Raw genomic sequence first — 22,839 nt, 5'->3', positions numbered from 1 at the left:
ACTAAGGATAGAACACCAAGTGCCTACTATTCTAGGACTTTAACATATATTGCTTTATTTACTCCTCACAACAGAGCATTCATTCCTAAAGTGATCATCTAAACCAGTTGTAATAATCTTGCCCGTGATCTGTGTAGTATTGGGGTGATGATGAAATACTAGAAGCATAAAGAAATGTAAAGATAGTCTGGTGTAGGGTTCCTTTCCCCTATTTCTCAATCTTATTTTTCAATTACAATTTATATTCAATATTATTTTGTATTAGTTTTAGGTGTACAGTATATAGTGGTTAGACAATAATATACTTTACAAAGTGTTCCCCCTGATATTTCCAATATGGCGTAGGTTTTTATGAACGTGTTTCCTCAGTCCTAAGACAAAAACACAGAAAAAGGTGTCTTCCTTGCATCTCCAGACCTTGCTGTAGCTAAACTGGATTTATGCCTGAAATGGCTGTGGGCACCTATAGCACTAATGATGGGAAAGACCTGGCCTACCTTTTTAAGCTGCCGACTCAACCTACGCTAGACCAAGCCCTATTTCCGAACTTCATGTTTTGAAAGATACATTTCCTTTTTACTTAAATTCATTGGAGTAAAATATTCTGCTACTGATAGGATGCTAAGAATATTCTAACTCATCTAGGTAGGTATTATTCTTATTTTTTAAATAAAAAAAGAGAATTTCCACCCTGGCCAGTGTGGCTCAGTTGGTTGAGCACTGTCCCATGTACCAAAAGGTCACCAGTTTGGTTCCCGGTCACGGCACATACCCAAGTTTTGGGCTCGATTCGATGTTCCTCTCTCACATAGAGGTTTCTATCTCTCTCTCCTTCTCCCTTCCTCTCTATCAAAAATCAATAAAAACAATACACACACACACACACATATTTTAATCAGAATTTCCTAAAGGTTAAGTACTTTGCTTTAGTTTATACTGAGTCAATTTTTATCTCCTGTCAGTTTCCCAAAAGTCCATGCCTCTTCAACAAAATGGTATAGGCATTCCTGGAAATGCCTGTTCCCGAAATGTAATAAAAACAACACTGGATCTGAAACAAAAACAAAAACACACACCTAGATTTTAAATTTAAAAAATACAAGTTTTTATTTTTTATTTTTTATTGATTTCAGAGAGGAAGGGAGAGATAGAAACATCAATGATAAGAGAGAATCATTGATCGGTTGCCTCCTGCACACTCCCTACTGGGGATCGAGCCTGAAACTCAGGCATGTGCCCTGACTAGGAATGGAACGACATTCAGTCACTGAGTCACATAGGCTGCGCTAGATTTGAAATTTTATTAGTCACAGGACATCAAGAAATTCACTTAAGTTCTTTGCATTTCAATTGCCTCAGATGTAAAATGGGAAGAAAAATGTCTGCTTTGCCTAAGCCTTCAATATAACAAAATGTTCTGAGTGAGTCCCGCTGCATGGAAACTCAGCATAACTATTTCATAGTTATTTCATTTTTAGATTAGGTTAAAAAATTGTGGACATAATCTTGGCAGTGAACTCTCCATGACCCTCCAAATCATGGGCCGTAATATTTCCTTGGGTCATTCTGGTTAAGTCTGCCACTTCAGAAATGCCGTGGCCTTTTTTTATGATATAAATCTAGGCTCTTGGGTCACAATATTTCATACTTCGAAAGTTGAATATCCTCCTAGGTTCACTCTCTCCTCTTGCTCTTTATTCCATACCAGCCCCCAACATCCTCTAGTAAGACTTATGACAGGCACCACTGCTGCTTTCTTTAGCTTATATAGTTAACCTTATAGTGAACAGCTATGATAAAAAGCTACAACCTTTTAGTAACTGAAAGCTAACCTCAGTTTCTCCAGAGATCAAAAAGGCATTTTTCAGACCTTAACTTGAATTATAGAAATTTAAAAAGAGAAAAATGGTATTATTTTAGACATCCACAAGAGAGCTTCAGCGAACAAAATTAACTGAGGAAGTGACAGTGAAAAACACCAACTGTTAGAGCACTATTTTTTATACTTATATCAGCAGGATGTGTTCATTCAAACCATTTACCTCCATCCAGGCAAACTTCAGAAAACCTAAACCATAAACTTTTTTCATATTTTCTATTTTTGCATAACTCACCCTCTCTTCCAGATAAGACTCAACAATGAAAGTTTGTTCTAACATATTACAATTCTGCAAACTTTAAACATCTAAGCTATAAACATTTTTCTTAATTTTTTATTTTTGCATTCTGAGCCCCAGACCTGCATTAGAGGGTCATCTAGAAGTAAAAGGGTGCCTTGGCACAGTACTTGTCCCAAATACAATGCTCAGCGTGTAAGACTTTCTCCCTCTAACGTAGGAGAGGGACATTGAACTCGGTAATGATGTTAGAAAGGGGAACTGCCAGAAAGACCCTATGAGCCATTGTGAGCACAACTGCTTGGGACTGTTTTTCTATGTTGAAGATCTTGTCCTTAAACTTCCTGTGGTCAGTAGATTGCTGTCTGTTCAAGCCAACAGAAAATGAGTCAGGCCATGGAGAGTGTCAGTGGGAAGAGCCTGCCATGACATCCCACTCCTTATCCCAACATCAGTATTTGACAAGTGGAAACCCAGAGGCTCAAAAAAGGTCAGTTGAAACATCCCTTTGGGACCCATGACTCAGGAAATGTGGTATCCAGGGTAAGTATGGCCAGGAAGCCTAATAACCTCAATGATACCCTTTGTGTTAGCACCTTGACAAGGTGCTTTTACTTCTCAGCTCTAAAAGAAATGGAGCTTGGGGACAGTGCCAACACACCAACATGAATGAGTGGGTTTGCAGTACTGCGGGAGTTGGATCAAAACTCTAAGAAACACCGAAGTAGCTTTTCAGTGAGGGCGTGGAAAAAAACACCCATGTTAAAATGGAGGGAAACCTTCTTAGCAACCATTAGTGGCAAAGGATATAATGACAATAGTGGCAGGTTATAGATAAGTAATCTACAGTAAAAGTGACATTCTTATGTTACTTAATAATCAGTGAGTGACACACACAAGATCAATATAAGATTAACTCCTAAGGACCCTCCCATTAGAAGGCTTTGAGCTCTAACAGTCTTCCCTGTTCTTCCTAGAAAATTAGTGGATACCTTAAAATGGAATAGAAATCTGACATTTTCAATTTGACCTGAAAACCTTGAACATAGAGCTCCTCTGAGAGACCATTAATGTTCCTAAGCTAAATGGGAACCATAAAAAAGGAGCCAGAATCTGGAAGTATAGAAAGCTAAAACAAAAGTACAACCAGAAAAAATTGTTCCTTACCTAAACTTTATGTGACTTTGAAAGCTCTCTTTAGTATAGATTGTTTGGTTTTCAAATGGAGAAACACTTCTATTTTATTCCTGTGCACAATGCTCACTAACTTCATAAGAGATGTTTTCCATTTAAATTCACTGACCATGAAGATCAGGCCTCTAAAGATTACCTCTGCATTTCATTATCACTACCATATCAAAGCATTTATATTGGCACAGTACTGCAAATATAAGGTTCTAATCCCCCTACAATTAAGAACTTTCTTAAAGTGTAAATCTTCCGGCAATGGACTGCATAATAACATTCCTCTTTTGTAAGAAGAAAATTTGTTAAGAGAAAATGTAAAACTCTCTGGGTTGTAGTAAAAATTTATTATACGAATGTAAATGTCCAAACCGAAGCTTTCCACAAGGATCTAAGAAAATCCTGTCCCTAAATTTGTCCTCTCTGATTATAATCCATTATCCTAATTTCAGCTCCCCATTAAACTGCTGAAATGATAAAAGACTTTAAAAGTTAAGATTTCTGTTTCATAACTTTAAAAATTTTATGGCTATAATGGAGGAACTCCTGAAGTATGTCAACCTCCTTTAATATGTTCTTTAATTAGGGGATATTTTAGGAATGCTTTAGGAATACTAAGAGGTACAAAAGAATAATATAAGAAACACCCTCACATACCCATCACTCAGCCTCAGAAGTAAAATGTCTTAAATATTCTTGCAGCTGCATGTAAATCACTCCATGATCCTTTTCTACTCCTTCCCCACTGGTAACTAATCTACTGAACTGGGAATTTATGATGTGAATTCATGCATATACACTTTTCTTAGGTGTGTATGATTGTTTTTAAAGTTTCTATAAATGATATTGTACTTTATGCATCCTTCCATTTGCTTATTTTGCTCAACATATTTTATATATATATAACATATTTTATGATGCCACTTTTATGGAGAGAAACTTGAAGACTTCCCTTAGGGTAAATAACCAGGAGTAGATCACTAGATTTTAGGGTAGGCTACCTGTCAATTTCCTTGATAACGCCAAAATCTTTTAGTGGTCATAAAAATTTCTATCACAACCAGGAGAGGATTAGGACTCCCATTTCTCTAACATCTTTGCCAACAATTGGCATTGTCAGGCTTAAAAACTTATGCTATATAAACAGTATAAAATGGTATATCATTGTTTTAGCTTGCAGGTAAAGCATCTTTTTTATATGTTTTAAAAATGTTTATTGGCCATTTGTGATTCTGCTTTTGTGTATGGCCTGTTCATAGCCTATGCCCATTTATAATATTTTTATTAAATATTTTAGGAATTATTTATATATACACTGAGTGGCCAGATTATGATCTCTGAACACATAATAATCTGGTCACTCAGTGTATATTCTATATAATAAAAGGCTAATATGCAAATTGTCCCCTCTACCAGGTGTTCGACCAGCAGGCAGGCCGGCCAACTGCCCATGTCCCCTCCCCCTGGCCAGGCTGGCTGGACCCCACGAATTCATGCACCGGGCCTCTAACACACACACACACACACACACACACACACACACACATACACACACACACACACACACACACACACACACACACACACACACTGAGTGGCCAGATTATTATGCATTCAGAGATCATAATAATCTGGCCACTCAGTGTATATTGAATATAGATACTATATGGGTAACATGCATTGCTCCCTATCTGGGGTTTATTTTTTCACTTCGTTGATATTTCTATTTTTACTCATATATTTATCATTTCCAGTGCTCTACCTACATATCCAACTTTCCATCTGGTATCACTTCCCTTCAATCTAAAGATTTTCCTTTAAACATTTCTTGTAGTAAAGGTCTGCAGGCAACAAATTATCTCAGTGGTTGTTTTTTTTTTTTAATTTAGAAAAGTCTTTATTTCACCTCATTTTTGAAAGCATTATCACTGAATACAGAATTCTTGGTTGACTGATTTTTTTTTCTTTAAACACTTTAAAGATGCTATTCCATTGTCTTTTGGTTTCCTTCTGATGAGTAGTCAGGAGGTACTCTTTCCCCTGTATACAATGTATCTTTTTACCTAAGTTGTATTTATGATATTTTCTTTGATTTTTCTCAGCAATTCTACTTATGATGTGATAAGGGATGCTTTTCCTTGCATTTATGCCACTTGGATTTTGCCCAGCTTCCTAGATCTGTAGGCTGTTTTGTTGTTTGTTTTGTCAGATTTGGATAATATTTGGCCATTAATTTTTCAAAAAAATTTTCCGCTATATCACTTCTCTCTTCAGACTCCAATCAACAGTATATTACACTGTTCAATGCTATTCCACAGGGCACTGATATTTGATTTCCTTCTCAATTATTTTCTTTCCTCTGCTTGAATCTGAATGCTTTCTAATAATTTATTTTCAAGTTTATTTATCCTCTTATATTGTATACTACCTGCTATTGATCCCATCTGATGAAATTTTGACTTTAGTTCTAAAATTTCCATTTGGTTCTTTTCTAGTTTACATATATCTCTGATAATTCTTCATATTTTCACCCACAATATCCATCTTTTCCAGTAGTCTTTACAATTACATCTATACAGTAGGTCTTGTTATCTGGTAGAATAAGTCCCTCCATGTTGTTCTCCAAAATTGCTCTGCCTATTTTTGGTCCTTTATTTTTCAAATATTTTTTAGAATAAATTTGTCAAATTACATAAAAAACCTGCTGAGGATAATTTACGTCTTTAAAGTATCAAGTTTTCTCATCCACAAACGCGGTATATTTTCCCATTCATTCAGCTCTTCTTTCATATCATTAATAAACTTTTATAAATTTTCTAGAAAATTATGTTTCTGTCATTATATCATATATAAAATATCTTTAAAATATTATATTAAAAATATCTTTTCATCTAATGTACCCCAATTTACTCTGCCATATTAAATGAATTTCATCAAACTTGTTTACTAAAGCTATAAATTCTAAGGTTTATTTCATAACACATAATCTAAATAATAACAGTAATTTAACTCTTCAATTTGCAAACAATTTTTTATGTCATACGTTTGTCATTCATTTTAACTTCCGTACTCACCAAAAAGCTCCATTGTCTCTACTTTCAGTGTCCATGAAATTAGAATCCAAAAATATGTCTTTGTAGATTCGACCAACTAGGCAATACATATCTGAAGCTACTTGCCCTTCACTTTGCACCAGGGGAATCATAATATCAAGAGCTTTTGCTCTATCTCCAGGGAGATTTCTCCTAAGGTAGGGGGAGAAAAAAATCCTTGTTTCAATACAGAGTAGGTTAATTATCTTTTAAAAAAATATTTTTATTGATTCCAGAGAGAAGGGAGAGGGAGAGATGGAAACATTGATGATGAGAGAGAATCATTGATCGGCTGCTTCTTGCATGCCTCACACTGGGGATTGAGCCCACAACCCAGGCATGTGCCCTTGACCAGAATTGAACCTGGGACCCTTCAGTCCGCAGGCCAACACTCTATCCACTAAGTCAAACCAGGTAAGTCAATTATCTTTTAAAAATTCTAATATATTGATTCATACTAGACAGAATAAAAACAATTAGACTTTGAGAGTCCTCTGTAAGCCTCTGTCCCAACCCTTTTTGTTTTTTAATCCTACTGCTTATCTCCTGGGTCTAACAAGGATCTCTCTTGAATTGCTTTTCTGATAATGGTGATGGTTTGTTCTTACCTATCCATAGTCCTTCCAATTTCCCTGCAGTCTATATGCAGGTTCAAGCTGGAGAAGTGAGATTAGGAATGCAGTTTGTGGCCCCAAATGGGGCAGAGTCAACTAATCCAAACAGGGACAAAACCCTGACTTTAGGTTTTAATGGCTTTTGCTCCAAAACATTGAGCAAAGTAATTCACAGACAATACCAACAAATCAACTTTAACCCAAGGATTGCCTGATTTCTATGTGTGACCAATCAATTATTTAAAAAGCTGCTTTGTGTAGCTCGTTCTAAAATAGCAAGTATGTATGATGTGTGCCATGATGGGGACAGAAGGGAGAGGGGCAGGACTAGGAGCAGCAGTATTAGTCCTGGACCTAGAAGATTCATGGACACATGACCTACGATTATAATTAGGTGTGTCCAGAGCAGTCCTAGTGAAAATATTATCTGGTTCAGAATATGTTCACCTAGACATAACTACCTTTAAACCTATTTTAGTCAATTTAAAAAAATATATATGTTTTTATTGGTTACAGAAAGGAAAGGAGAAGGAGAGAGAGAGACAGAAACATCAATGATGAGAGAGAATCATTGATCGGCTGCTGCCTGCACGCCCTACATTGGGGATCAAGCCTGCAACCTGGGCATGTGCCCTGACCAGGAATCAAACCATGACCTCCTGGTTTATAGGTCACCACTCAACCACTGAGCCATGCCAGCCGGGCCTATTTTAGTCAATTTTTGCATGAATAACCACTTGGTATTGAGTATGTTTGCTTAAAGATAATATGATATTCATGTAATTTAAAAAATTCTAAAACCTGTAAATAGCAGATACAAACTTATAAGGATTTTATTATAAAAAGATTGCGAATCTTTTATTACTAACAAAAAATCATAAAATAATCAAAATGCATGCTTCCTATATTTTACATGGTTCAAGTGGAAATATTAATATTGCATTCTAATAGGGAGTGGTTGTAGGGCTAAAGCAAAAACATATACACTATAAAGAATATACAGGTTAAAAAATAATATGTTAGCACACTGTGAACAGGAACTTTTTCTTCTTACCTATTCAGTGCAAATGCATAATGAAACTTCACATGATGATGGGAGGCCAAATCAAAGGTTGGCAGCTTTTCTAAAGTCTCTACCAGCTTCACAATAGAATCATATTCCTTTAAACAAGAGAAGAACGGCATAGAATTAAACCAGTAAGAGAAAGTTCTGACAATGATATGCTTTTTGACAACCAGCTATCTTAATCTGAGTAGGGCATTAAAAAAAGAACTAAAATCCAAGGAATACATTGAAAAAGCTACAATCAAGAAGAAACATTAGAAATACAGTTACCACATCTAACCAGCAAAACAATAAACTATCTAGCATGATAATGTTATTCTGACTTAATAAGGTTGTACTTCTCCATGGAGCCAGATTCCTGGCATGCAGTGTCCTATCAATTACTTTAGGGAAATAATTTCCAAAATATCAAGAACATGGAGCAACTGATTGAACTTCTGTTATCATCAACAAAACAACTTTATTTCAACATGAATAAGCTACTCTAGTCATAGGACCCTAAGTGCCACACTTCTCCACATGGACAAATCTCTGCTGTTCTTAACTCAGTCCTGAAAGGCTGAAAATAAGAAACCAGAACTCACTTAAATTTTACTGTAAAAATCTAATCGCAAATCCCCAACTCAGAGGAAGTTTCATTCTACTTATCATATTTTTACAATTTCAAGTCATGTCAATAAAATAGTATGGAATGTGGGTGTGTTTTATATTATATATTTTATAAGTTCTTTTTACAGGAATGTAAAAGTACAGCATAGGGAACATAGTGAACAATAATGTGATAACTATGTAGGGTGATCACATTGTAAGTTATAAAAATATCTGATCATTATGTTGTATAGCTAAAACATATTGTATGTCAACAATAATTAAAAATATTTTAAAGTTATTTTTATAATTAATCAATTGCATATTTCTTCCTCCTGGTTATCAATTTTAAGCAACATAATTTTAATGGAGATATGTCCACAAAACTCTCAAAATTTTGGCTATTTACCGAAACAAAGCTTTTACTTATTGACTGGCAGGTGAACCTGAGGCTAACATAATAGAACAGATTGTCCATGGGTTAGCTATGCTTGCAAATTTTTCTTTAAGTCCCTCTGGAGTAAAAAGACCTTTATAATACAAGTCTTTCATAATCACTAGCTGTTACTCATATGAATCTATCTCGTTCATCATAAAATCTTGGGACAGAAAGCATAGAAGAGTCAATAAAAAATTACATGTACTAACATGAATGACTTAGTTAACTGAAATTTGATGTTAATACTTCCACATATTTCCAATACACTATATGAAAAAGATTTTAAGCATCTTCTTACCTGTATATCTCTGTAGGAAAGTAACAGATTTATGACAATATCTGCTGTCAAGACTTCAATATTATCTAATCGCTGCCGAATTCTTGCCAATTCAGCTGCCAGTTCTTTACCAGTGTATAAATTACGAGCTTTCCTGATATCATTGAGTATAGATTCCCGGAAATACTGGCTGATGGGAAAACACATTTCAAAGAGTTAATACTAGAAACAATTTCAATGAAAAGTAATAATTTTATATGAAAAAGAATGGCATTTGCATCATTGGCAGCTTTCAATTCATTAAAATGCACAGAATGAACACTTCATATAAGTAGCATTATTAAGAAATTTAGAAGTCCTATATTTCTATTGACACTCTGCCTTGCTTCAGGAAGAATTAAAGGTAGATATTCTATGTTAATGAATTTCTCAAGAACCTGTAATGAACCATTTAAAATGCCCAAACTTTATTTTTAGTTTTATGGTTTTGAATATAAATTATTCTAAATAAATTAAGGTGTGCCTATAATTTGAACATAATATAACCTTTACTTTCTGACTCAATATCATCATTTAACAATATAAATCACCCTTAAATAAAAATAAATAAGAAACCATATAATATTTAAATAAAATATAATAATGCTCTCAGCAATTTTTGCCGAGTTCTTGCTCTTACAATAAAAGTCCCTGGACATTTACTAGGATAATGTTTCTGTACTTTAATTTTTAGCTCTACTATCACTATAACACAGCAGTCTTTTATATTTCTGATTTCAAGTTAGTCTGTGAATAAGTGAATGAAATGCAACATGTAAACTACGGGGCATCTATTTTATTCACTTAGAGGACATTATACATTTTTCCTGCTTCCTGGCTGCTGTGTACTATATCTAAGAAACATCTCATCAGATGCACAAATAAGTAAAGCAGACTAACACTTCCTTTATTAAACTTACCTGGAGCCAGCTTGTGCCACGTTCAGAAGTTGAATGAAACGATCCACCAGAGGTAAGCAGATGGGTCCCAGAAGCAGCTCGAAGTTGGACTGCATGAGCTCTGACAGCCCCTTCATGAAGCTACAGTCACAGCAGTAGACCTTGTTGTGTGGAGTCACCATGTAGGGGACGAACGTGTAATTCCCAGTGCACATCTGTGGAGGGAGGCACCGGGAGGTGGTGAGCCAGCCTGAGGACTCCTCACTAGCGTAACCCCAAGTCTTACTTAAGTGAGCATTTTAAGTAATAATTCTGAATGTGACAGGAAAGAGAAAAGCCTCATTTTTTATTTATGACCTATGAAAATGGAAATTTCCTCCCATTTCTTTAATTGCTTCCTTCAAGCAATAAGGACGTACAGATGATTCAAAAAAACAGTATGGCACAGTTTCTATCAATCAGTTTAAATATTCACCATCTCTCAGGGCTGAGGCATATGATATATGTTGTAGGAAAAACAGTGTCATTTAAAACACGGCCTTCTGCTTTCAGGGAACTTAAAATTTAATCAGAGAGATGCAATGCAAATACAGGAAAATAAGAAGTAACATTTAAGGGCTGCCAACGTGACAGAACTAAGCTACCCCCCTCCAGGTCGCTGTGTCTCAGTCATGGCTCCATTAGTCTCCCAGTTACTAAAACTAGAGACGTAGAAGTTATCCTTGATGCTTCCATTTCCTTTACCTCCCATATCCTATCAAAAATCCTATTTATTCTACCTCTAAAATATATCTCAGATTTGTCCATTTCCCTCCATCTTCTCGCCAGCACTACAGACCACCAATGCCACTAACACACCGGCCTGAACCACTGTCTCCCTGCTTCCCCTCCTGCCCTCAATCTATTGCCTACCCAGCTGTCAAAGTGATCCTTTTACAACCCATATCAGATCACTTCCCTCAGCTGTTTAAAGTCCTCTCCCGTGCTCCTGAGATGAAGATAAAACATATCACGTGGTACAAAGGCCTGACTATCCAAATTCTGCCTCTCTCTAACCCCAGCCCATGCTGCTCTCCTCCACTCACTCATCCTAATCTTCTGTCGGTTCCTAATTGGGCCAAGTGAGGGTACACTAGTGCAAAAAAAGTGGAGCTGGGAAGAGGAAAGGCAAAAAGCACACTGGGCACTCCTGAGTGATAAGCAAGTCTGACCAGTGCTTAGGGCTCAGGGAAGGGGAGTGAAGGCAAAGCTGAGGATTTTAATTTATTATTATTTTTTAAATATATTTTTATTGGCCCTGACCGGTTTGGCTCAGTGGCTGGAGCGTTGGCCTGCGGACTCAAGGGTCCCAGGTTCGATTCTGGTCAAGGGCATGTACTTTGGTTGTGGGCACATAACCAGTGGGGAGTGTGCAGGAGGCGGCTGATCGATGTTTCTCATCGATGTTTCTAACTCTCTATCCCTCTCCCTTCCTCTCTGTAAAAAATCAATAAAATATATTTTAAAAATTATATATATATGTGTATGTGTGTGTGTATGTGTGTGTATATATATATATATATATATATATATATATATATATATATGTATATATATTTACAGTGCCAAAGCCGAGGATTTTAAATTACATATGCTGGGCAGGGAGAATCATGGAGGATTCAGAGCAGGAAAAAAAACACCATCAAGGCAGTGCATTCTGACAGTCTGGGCAGAAAATTAGGTAGGAAGCTACAAAGCATGACCAGAATAGCAGCAGTAGCAATGGACACATGCCCTCAATGTCAAAAAGAAAGAATCATCTAGACCTGCCAACTGGTTACAGTGATTGAGAGAGAGGGGAAGAAAGAGTCAAAGGTGACTCCACAGTAAGAATTCAGAAAGCAGAACCAGACTTAAGTATTTATGGACATTCTGCACTCGGGAGCACTTGTTATATATCAGACAATTAATCAAACAGAACCTGACTTCCCATTAATATACGGGAAGAAGGTCAAGAAGCTGAGGTTTGACCCAACCAGCATGGCTCAGTAGTTGAACGTCAACCTATGAACCAGGAGGTCACGGTTTGATTCCTGGTCAGTGCACATGCCCAAATTGTGGGCTCGATCCCCAGTGTGGGGCATGGAGGAGGCAGCCGATCAATGATTCTCTCTCATCATTGATGCTTCTATCTCTCTTTCCCTCTCTCTTTCCCTCTGAAGTCAATAAAAATATATGTATATTTTTAATGAAGCTGAGGTGCGTTTTGGGGTGGAAGGGTGAAATGTTCACTTTTAGAGAGGTTAGGATTTCAGAGGAGCAGGATACCCAAAGAGGAAATATCCAAAATAAATTTAGAAATACATGATTGTAACATAAAAGAGTTTCAAGCAAAAATACAAACCCAAGAGAGACCTCTAAAGGAAAAACCACAGAAAAAGGAAAAATGAAAGGACTGAAAATTAGAATGAGTATGTGGAAAACTCTATTTAACACTATTCCAGGGAGCATAGGGAGTTCCCAGCCATATCAGCATTTCAGGAACAAAACATCACTGCTCTGACCCTCAGGAATAAACTAATGAGAACAAACATTTATTTACCACTGGCATGTGCCAGGGAATGAGCCGTCACAGTTCACAACAACCACTGAAGAAGCTGCTACTGTCTCCGTTTTACAGGTGAGGAAACAGGTAAGGCTTTGGGAGGTCACAGCTGGTCTGTGCTGTGTTTGGGACTCCAGCCAGGGACTCTTTCTCCAGAGGGTTTGCCATTATCACTAGGGGGCTGGGCACCCTCCCCAGTGTCCTTTACATGCTGGCACGCCAACCCTTTGCCTCAGGTCACCTTCCTTGAACCCTGCATGAGCCAAGTTACTGTCACAGAGCAAACAGACAAGAAGTGCCAAATGCCCTAGTGGCCAGACTGAATTATTTACGAACGTTTTATTCTTTGAGGCACTGCTTGTATGTAAGGTAATGAAGCAGAAACCTGGCTTCCATTTAAAGTATCAGAAGAGCTTCCAGAGGTTGACGCTTGATTTTTAAATCAAGAACACAAAGGTGTTCCTTTCTCAAGTTCTCCTTCATGCAACAATAATTGGAAGACTAGTCAGAGAGAGGGGAAATCAACATATCCTGCTTTTAAAATGTCGCCAAGATTCCATAGCATGGCCACCAATTTAATCCTTTTACCCAAGCCACTGCCCAGGCAGAAAAGAAAGGCCGTACAGTCAGAGGCTGCTTTCCAAAGCTTAAACTATGAACAGGTTATAAAAGAGCAACAGAATCAAGTGCTTCTGTTTTAGATAAGCACTATAACAAAATCACAAAAGAAAATGCTCTGAATCGTCTAAGTCACAAAAGTAGGGGGGGAAAGATGGAAAGACAATGAACTAGAAAAGTGATATGAGTTTCAGAATATTATTCTTCTGCTGATGGATCAAGTTCAGTATCCTCAGGAGCCTTAATACCACGTGGATTTGTGTGTAAGACGTGAAATATAACACCGTTGTTGCGATACTGGGCATTGGGGAATAATACATCTGTGCAAAACGAATTCTGGGAGAGAATGACTATCAGATGTCTGGGTGTCTGTTGAGCAGTGTAGGGGCAAAGAGAGACAAATGAGAGTCATGCAAACAGCAGAGAAAAATAGATTCCTGAAACTGTCTTCTTCAAAACCCAAAGAATAAGGCTTCAGAATTCTTGTTCACAATACCCTGCATGCTAAGGTTTTTCTAAGTTCCTGGCCTCACTGCACTTTATTGCCTATGTTTCTGAGGCAATAATTTTTTTTCCCCCAATTTCCCACTGTTGTTAAAAAAAACAGGAGAGGCTGAGAAGCTGCAGGAGGCACAAGCATATTACTAGGGGTGCAGTGGGGAAAAAGTGTGGGGGTTGGTTGTGGGATGTTGTTTCTTTTTAAATATATAAACTGCTGAGAAAAGCACTTTTTCAAAATAATATGGAAACATTTCTTTCCCAAGTGGGCTCACATAGAACTTAGAAATATTATTACTGCAATTTCTGTTTACAAGATTGCTACCAACCCCAGAGTTTGAAGTCACTAATGATCCAAAACAAAATAACAACTACTGTGTGCCCGGGCCAGGTGGCTCAGTTGGTTGGAGCACTGTCCCGTACAACAAGGGATTGCAGGTTCAATTCCCAGTCAGGGTACATACCTAGGCTGCAGCTACGGTCCTCAGCCAGGGCACATATGGGAGGCAACCCAACCAATCAATGTTTCTCTCTCTCTCTCTCTCTCTCTTTCTCTCTCTCTCTCTCTCTCTCAATAAAAACATATCCTCAGGTGAGGATTTAAAAAATACACAAACCAACCACTGTGTGATCAAGAACAGACATCTCAGGTGCAAAAAAAAAAAAAAAAGCCTTTTATTAAGAAGATACTAATTCTACAATATTTAAACTGCTTTTAAAAGGACCATATTTCCTTAAATTTCAAAACATTAAGGCATGGTCATAAAATAACAATGCCAATCCCTTGAGCCCATGCTTGTTTCCATGGCTATAAAAACCCACAGCTCAAAATCTAGTCTTATTCTAATAATCTTCACTGTTTTAATTAAAATAATGCCAATTCTGTATTTAATTTCTAAAAAAAAAAACCCATAAAAATGAACATATGCATGTGTGGCAAATGAATTATGCTTCTGGGAAGAAATGCTCTCAGCATTCAAACATATTGAAATATATGCTCAAAATACTCAACTTTTGATAAGGACACCCAGCACCTAAAACAGCAGCTTACTCAAATCAATGGCAACTTGGTCATAATGCGCAGTCTTCGGTCATCTTATAAGCCTGCTTCTCCACACATCCAAACCTACCATTCAGGTCTCAGGTAGCACTTGCTACCTCCTCTGAAAGACCTTCCATGACCACTTGATGTAATGGTCACCCACTCTTTAGCATGTTGCCTTATGTTAATTTCCTATTTGGTTTGCTTGCTTATTTGTTTACTGGCTTTTCCCCCTAAGTAGACTCTGGAACTTCTCATTTGTTGTCTCAGAGCAGCTATAAAATGTGGTGGTTGTCACTTTCAACCTCCTTCGTGAATCCCTGTGGCACCAGCCCGAAGCTTTGCACATGGTACATGCTCAATCAATATTTGTTTAATGAAATCTGTTACACTGAATTGATGCATGAAGCAATAATTGTTCATTTCCTGTTGAATGCAGAATGAGTTCGTAATGCCAACATTATTTATGCTGCAATGAGTCTCTGACCTGGTAAAATCTTAACCATAAGCTTTTACATTACTGATCTAAGGAAAAGCTATTAATTGTACTTTTAATGTTATCATCTTAAATTGAATCATGCAGATATTTATAGTATATTATTTCTACTCTAAGTTGCAGAGATACATTCTTTAAAGTTTTCAAACACTGACTTACTTTCCAAAATGAAAAATACAACCATTGGTATAACAGGTGATTCACCTGTATGTTCTTTTTCTTCAGGCATTTAAACATTTTTAAAAATTTATTTCTATCACTGTTTAACTTTTGTTTAATTCTGTGTGGAGGATAGGAATTTTGTAGTGTTATCTCAAAAACAGATACAAGACTTAAGAACTTAAATCAATCTCTATTGATAAATAGATGATAAATTAGATAGAATTATGCATATATAAATATATCTATACTAGTGGCCCTGCTCACGAATCTGTGCATGAGTAGCTCACTGCAGCTTGCCTCAGCTGGCGATCCCGCTCACCATCGCTCGTATCTCTCTGCTGCATGCCCTCCTGTAGCTATCCACAGCTTGTAGCTCGCTGCCCAGTCCTCCTGCTGTTCAGTCATTACGTGATGGTGTCCTGGACCAATTTACATATTACTCTATTATAAGTGTAGATATGTGCACATATTTATGTGTATATGTATATCTATAATTTTATATATAGCTCATATATATGTAGATATACATACATGCATACACATGTGTGTATCTGTGTATATATAGTATGCTGCTTTAGTGTCATTCATAATTCCACAAAATTGGATATACTTTGCAAATTTTTTCAAAAATGTAATTATGTACTTTTACAAAAGCAAGTATCAGTGTCACCTCCTGGTATTATAAATGAAATCTTACTATAAAGGAATATTTAGATAAAATAATCATATCTATATGGATATATCAGAAACTCTAAAGAGATAGAAATTAAAATTTTGTGAAATGAAAATAACAAATTAGTTGATGGAAAAGAAAAGATAAAGTTTCTAGAAGGGTTAAGTAAAATACTCACAGTATTCTTCTGGCAAATGATTTCCTGGGGGAAGAAAAAAGTAAAGATGTCAATACAAAACTAATTAATTCAATTAATTAACTGAACTATGCTTTATGGGAAATTATGTGTTAATAATTTTATTAGCAATTAGAGATTTCAGGGAGTGTAGATTAAGTTTTTGCATCTGAGACATTTATAATCTGACAGAGCAGAGTCGGGAGAGCACAAAAAACAGCACAAATATGTAAAATCCAAAAACTGAATAGAGTTTCTGATAAAAATCATTTTGGCAGAATATGTAGATGAAGAATTATTTTACCAGTCATGATCTTTTGGAAACTGTTAAAATGAGTTTGTTTTGCCTGAATAAGTACAACCTCACTCATGCCCTGGGAGGAGACCAAGCAGCATGCTGTCTCCAGGGCAGCTGGAAATAAAGTGCATTGGCCACTTATCAAAATGGGCCAATCCACACACAGACAGTAAGGCCACCTGTCAATAAATAATCATAAACATGATTATGTATTATTCAACAAGAAACAGAATGCAATAAACATGTTGCGGGCAGTATCCCTGTCTTTTAGGTTGTGAGGAATGCGATAATGCAAATAATGTGCCTGGTGCATAGAAAGCTCTTGATAAAGGTAGCTGCTATCATTATTATCCCTAGATGTTAAAGTGACTAGAATCGTGGAGGAGAATCTAGAAAAGCCTGTGGTATAAAGGCTTCACTGAGGGTGAGGAATCATAATTAGAAAAAAGAAATAAAACAGTTTATTGGAAAAGGAGGTATGAATGTTGTCATGGAAACAGCAAATGTAAGACATTTGTGAAGCCTCAAGGGTGGATAAGAAGAGGCGCCAGGCCCTAGCCGGTTTGACTCAGTGGATAGAGCATCGATCGGCCTGTGGACTGAAGGGTCCCAGGTTCGATTCCAATCAAGGGCACTTGCCTGGGTTGTGGGTTCAATCCCCAGTAGGGGACGTGCAGGAGGCAGCCGGTCAATGATTCTCTCTCATCATTGATGTTTCTATCTCTCTATTTCTCTCCCTTCCTCTCTGAAATCAATAAAAGTATATTTTAAAAAAAAAAGAAAATAGAAAATAAGAGAAGCCAGCTGTGGCAGGTGAGGGAAGAGCCATACAAAACTCAGGGGACCAGCCATCATTCTTCATCCCAGGATCAACATGGTGGCAAGGGAAACCAATGAGGGCTTTGGCTTAGAGCAGGATGTAAGACTTTTGAATGTTTAAGGATAACAGATAAGTAAACAAAAATCTATAGAGAAAGGAATTGTGCTGGGTAATTTTGAGAGCCATAAAATACATATAACTAAAAAACCTACAATACTTCACAATCTTGCTGATAAAAAGGGCATGTACACATTTAAAAAGAAATATCATAAGCCTAGATGCACATGCATGTGTGCACACACATGCTAAGTCAAAAGAGTATATACTAGTACATCAAGGGCTGGGGTTTCTAAGAGAAAGAAGATGTTACTAAGAATTGAGAAGATCAGCAGAGAGGGTGGAACTCAAGATGAGCCAACAAGAACAGACACAACTTCCAAAGGCAAGGCTGGGAGGTGAGGATCATAGCTGGAGGACTAAGAACAGCAAAGGCCCATTTAGGGAAGAACAAATATTATCACTGACTAAAGAAGACAGTTCATTTGGGGAAGTATAGAAAAGAAAATTAACGAAGTATTTGAAAAAGGTCTTAAATGTAATCTTTGGGCTAAAGCAGACAGTTCATTTTGGAAAGTACAAATAATAAGATTAGAAAGTCATTGAAGAGGGTTTTGAATGCCAAAATACAGTACTCTGTTCTGTGGGCATTGGGCAAAGTGTTTTTTAAGCTGAGCCATATCCATAATGAAGTTTCAACACACAGGGAATACTTTTCTAACTGCAAAGGTTGGGAACAAAACAAATGTCTATCAACTAGAAACTGGTTGAATCAACTATGATACCGCCATACAATGAACTTCAATGCAGCCAAACAAAGAATGAGGAAGTTCTTTATGTAGTGATATGGAAAGGTGTCCAAGATATACTGCTAAGTGAAGAAAGAGCAAAGTACAGAATGGTGGTTTTTTTAATCCTCACCCAAGGACATTTTTTCCATTGATTTTTACAGAGAGCGGAAGGGAGGGAGGGGGGAGAGTAGGAGTAGGGGAGGAAAGGAGGGAGAAACATTGATGTCAGAGAGACACATTAACTGGTTGCCTCTCACACAAGCCTACAACCTAGGTAGGTGCCCTTGACCGGGAATCACACCCACAACCTTTTGGTGCACGGGTCAATGCTCTAACCAGGGCTAGAATGGTTTTTACTCTATGCTCCTATTTATGTATAAAAGGGAGAAAAAGAAAATTCTAAGTTGTACAATCATAAAATATCTCTGGAAGGATAGACAAGAAACTAATAACATGCTTCCAATGAAGAGGGGAGCTGGCTGGCTGGCGGACAAGGAAGGAGAGTGACTTTCCCCTATACCACACATTCTTTTGCACTTTAAAATTTTTAAATGTATTACCCAGGTGACTGTATTACCCAAGAAAGACAAATAAAACGTAAACCTTGTTAAAGTTTTTAAAATATTAACTAGGTGGTTGTATTTCACATTGGAGGGGAAATGTATTTAGGTAACTATTGCAAAAGTCCAGGGACCTCACAATAAGGCCTTGGGCAATGGTGGTGCCCAGGGAATGGAAATCAAGAGACAGATGAGTGACACTGTGGGGGAAGGTTGACAGAGGTTTTTCTTACAGGTGTTTCACAAGCAGCTATTGTGTGCACACAATCAAGCCCACATGCACACACACAGACACACACACGTACATGCACAGGTCTCTGAATAAACTATTATTATAAAACTAGGGGCCCAGTGCACAACATTCGTGCACTGGGGCGGGGGTCCCTCAGCCCGGCCTGTGCCCTCTCCCAGTCTGGGACCCCTCAGGGGATGTCTGCCTCGGAGGAGTCCTTAGTGCTCCTGTGGAGGCAGGAGAGGCTCCCACCACTGCCACTGCGCTCGCCAGCCATGAGCCCGGCTTCTGGTTGAGCGGCGCTCCCCCTGTGGGAGCACACTGACCACCAGGGGGCAGCTCCTGTGTTGAGTGTCTTCCCTCTGGTGGTCAGGGCGTGTCATAGCTACAGGCTATTTCGCCGTTTGGTCAATTTGCATATTGGCCTTTTATTATATAGGATAAAAAGAAAAATGTTGGATAATCAACAAAGTTAGGAACACAGTATGGAGAATTTTCAAAATCTGATTTATGATACATCTCTCCAGAGCAGTAAATGACAGCCTTTCATACTGTTCTCTTGATAGGAAGATCCTCTCTCCTCCAAGTAACAAGGAAAAGCCCTTCTCTTCATGCTCTGCCAAATAGCATCCCCTGTACACAGCATAAAAAGCCCGTTTTCTGTGAAGCTGGCTTTCACTGTCTTCTATGATGCCTATCTTCCCAAAAGAAGTAGATGATGCCATATTTTGGCTGTCACTAACCCTCATACACACCTCTATGACAGCACTGCCCGTACTAACTGCAAATGTTTCTTTATATGATTCCCCCATCCCACAGCGTGAGTCACCTTGGATACCAGGGCCATGTTTTGTTCATATTTGTACCCCACTAACAGCCAAGCAAATTGAATGGCACAGAGTAGGTACTCAATAAAAACATGAATAAATAAGTTAATGAATGTATAAGATACTGGACTATGGTCTGGGTAGATATGTGTAAGTTCTGGTCTGCTCCTGAATAGCCAGGTGTCATTTCACCTCTTTGTAAAGTAACATACTGCGAGTTAGGTTGAGTGATCGCTGGTCTCTTACAATTCTGTGTTCTATCATTTGCTTTTGGCTAAAGGCCCATCACAGTCAACACTGTCCTTGTGTCACTGGAAGGAGAGATGCCTCCATGCCCTGCATGGGAGCTACTCTACCATCATCTCTCTTTTGGTGCACCAGGCACAGGAATGGAAGTGGTCATCACAGGAGGTGACTTGTCACTTGTGGTGAGAACTGAGTGAGCTAAAGGCTCTGGTCCTTATCTATACTAATAAAAGGGTAATATGCTAATTAGACCGGATGTCTTCTGGAGGTCCTCTGGACATCCTTCCGGACAAAGCCACGGTGGCAGGGGCCAAGGCAGAGGCGGTTAGGGGTGATCAGGCCGGCAGGGGAGCAGTTAGGGGGCAGTCAGGCTGGCAGGAGAGAGCAGTTAGGGGCAATCAGGCCGGCAGGGGAGAGCAGTTAGGGGTGATCAGAGCAGCAGAGGAGAGCAGTTAGGGGTGATCAGGCAGGCAGGGGAGAATGGTTAGGGGCAATCAGGCAGGCAGGCAGAGTGGTTAGGGGCGATCAGGCAGGCAGGCAGGTGAGCAGTTAGGAGCCAGCGGTCCTGGATTGTGAGAGGGATGTCCAACTGTGGGATTGGGCCTAAACCGGCAGTTGGACATCCCCCGAGGGGTCCCAGATTGGAGAGGGTGCAGGCCAGGCTGAGGGACCCTCCCTCCCTACCCCCATGCACAAATTTCATGCCCCAGGCCTCTAGTAGAATATAACCACAGCTGCTTTGGCTTAGAGCCAATATGATATATCTTCCTGAAGAATTACTCATTGGAGTAACAATCCTCTTACATTACTTCTTTACGTAATTTTAGGTAATGCCTGCATTATAACAATTATAAAACTGTATGAAACCATCCCTTTAGGAATCTATTAAATTCTTATGAACTATTGCTTATGTCTTATAGAAGCTAATTAGATACAAATTGTTCTCTTGAAGGAGACACTCAGTTTATGATATAACTTCAAATGAGGTAACAACTGAAAAGACAAAAATAATACTATTTGTGCATTTTAACTCAGTACAAATAAATAGCAAACAAGACCTCAAAAGCTATCTACCTACTGAAGCGGAATAGTGAAAGCTTAATTTGTACTAAACCCATTAAAATAAATAAAAGGAGGAAGGGGAATAAATTTGAGACACAACTGCCATATTTCACATCACTTCATGGAAGTGTCTCATCTAGGTGCCTAGAAATATAAAGATAAAATAAATATAAACTTCAGCTCCTTATCAGAGGATGTTTCTGGAGATGCACTGCCCCATTACAACTTCATAATTGTATGAAATCTTTAGGGGACTTCTGCTTAGTATAGTCCTTGGCGGTACCAAAAATAACAAAACAAAAAAAGTGTGTATTTTTTCCCCTCAATTTTCCAGTATCCTTTGATAACCAAATAAGGAAGCAAGACAAATAAAAAATCTAGTTTAGGTCTCATTCCAAGAGAAGATGAAGACAACTTTTAATAGCTATTTGGGACAATTTAACTTTGAAGAGGTCATTTTAAGGATAAATAAATGGAATATCTCCAAAACTGGAACATGTTCGTGCCTAAAATGTGGGTAATTACAGCCAAGGGAAGGAAGTGGGAACAGCTGGTGTGGGGTTGCTAAGTCGAATCCACTCAGGGTGGGAGAAGCAGAATGAGCAACCAGGATCTCGGTTTCAGAAAGAAAGGCAAGGCGCCGGGAGTTCTTGGCCAGGGAAGAACAGCCCCCAGCTGGTGACTTTCTGGGTCTTCCCTTCTGACCCCTCTTTCTGTCCCAGAGGAGCGTGGCAATTTTTCCACTAAAGTTGGGGAAAAGAGAGAGATTTTCTTATACTCTCCAGTTCCATCCTCTTCCTAATTTCAGCGCTTCAAAGGAGGACAGGGAAATATCAGATTGGCTGTTGTGAACACCCTCAGCTTCACTGACAAGATGGGACTCACCTTACCATTCCCCATGCTGCTAAAATAAAGCTGAGAAGGCTTAGAAAGAATCCTCCCACACAGATGTCACAGAACTGACCCATCTTTTATGTAAGAAAACTAATTACATTTGTGCTTACATGTTATGCATATACTAGTATAAAAGCTCAAGGTTAAAAATACGACTCAATAATCTAACAAAAAGCTAGAAAATCACATTTCTATAGGACATATGAGATTTATAGACAGACTTAGATGAAAATGTCCTTGATGACAACTCCAAGAACATGGGGTTTGCCCTGCTCTGACATTTATTAGCTGTGTGTGCCTCTAAGTCTTTCTATCTCTCTAAGTTTATTTCTCATCTGTTAAGAAAATATCTTCTATCTGTCCCATCTATATAGTAAATACCTAACACTGTCTATTTCATTGGGTTGTTTTTAAAGACCAAATGAAGTAAGTTTATGAAAGTATTTCAAGCATTTTAAAGCCGTATACAATATGAGTATTAATATTAT

At 38.1% G+C, this 22,839-nt stretch overlaps 1 protein-coding gene across 2 annotated transcripts in view; it reads right to left on the bottom strand.

Annotated features, from left to right (window-relative positions):
* Positions 1–22,839, bottom strand: part of MAP3K5 (mitogen-activated protein kinase kinase kinase 5) — a 170,111-nt gene that overhangs the window by 89,437 nt on the left and 57,835 nt on the right. The window contains exons 3-7 of one of the 2 annotated variants that reach the window (XM_008162042.3): positions 16,568–16,591; positions 10,338–10,531; positions 9,400–9,568; positions 8,063–8,169; positions 6,377–6,547 (exon numbers count right to left, since the gene is read on the bottom strand). In XM_008162042.3, coding sequence (XP_008160264.2) covers positions 6,377–6,547; positions 8,063–8,169; positions 9,400–9,568; positions 10,338–10,531; positions 16,568–16,591 — 665 coding nt within the window. The remainder of the gene's footprint in view (positions 1–6,376; positions 6,548–8,062; positions 8,170–9,399; positions 9,569–10,337; positions 10,532–16,567; positions 16,592–22,839) is intronic. The other variant, XM_028141508.2, reaches the window with a different exon arrangement.

This window comes from Eptesicus fuscus, chromosome 10 (assembly GCF_027574615.1).
Source record: "Eptesicus fuscus isolate TK198812 chromosome 10, DD_ASM_mEF_20220401, whole genome shotgun sequence".
NCBI classification, from domain to species: domain Eukaryota; kingdom Metazoa; phylum Chordata; class Mammalia; order Chiroptera; family Vespertilionidae; genus Eptesicus; species Eptesicus fuscus.
Note: the sequence above shows the minus strand (reverse complement) of the source record. Positions and strands in the feature narration are given on the sequence as shown.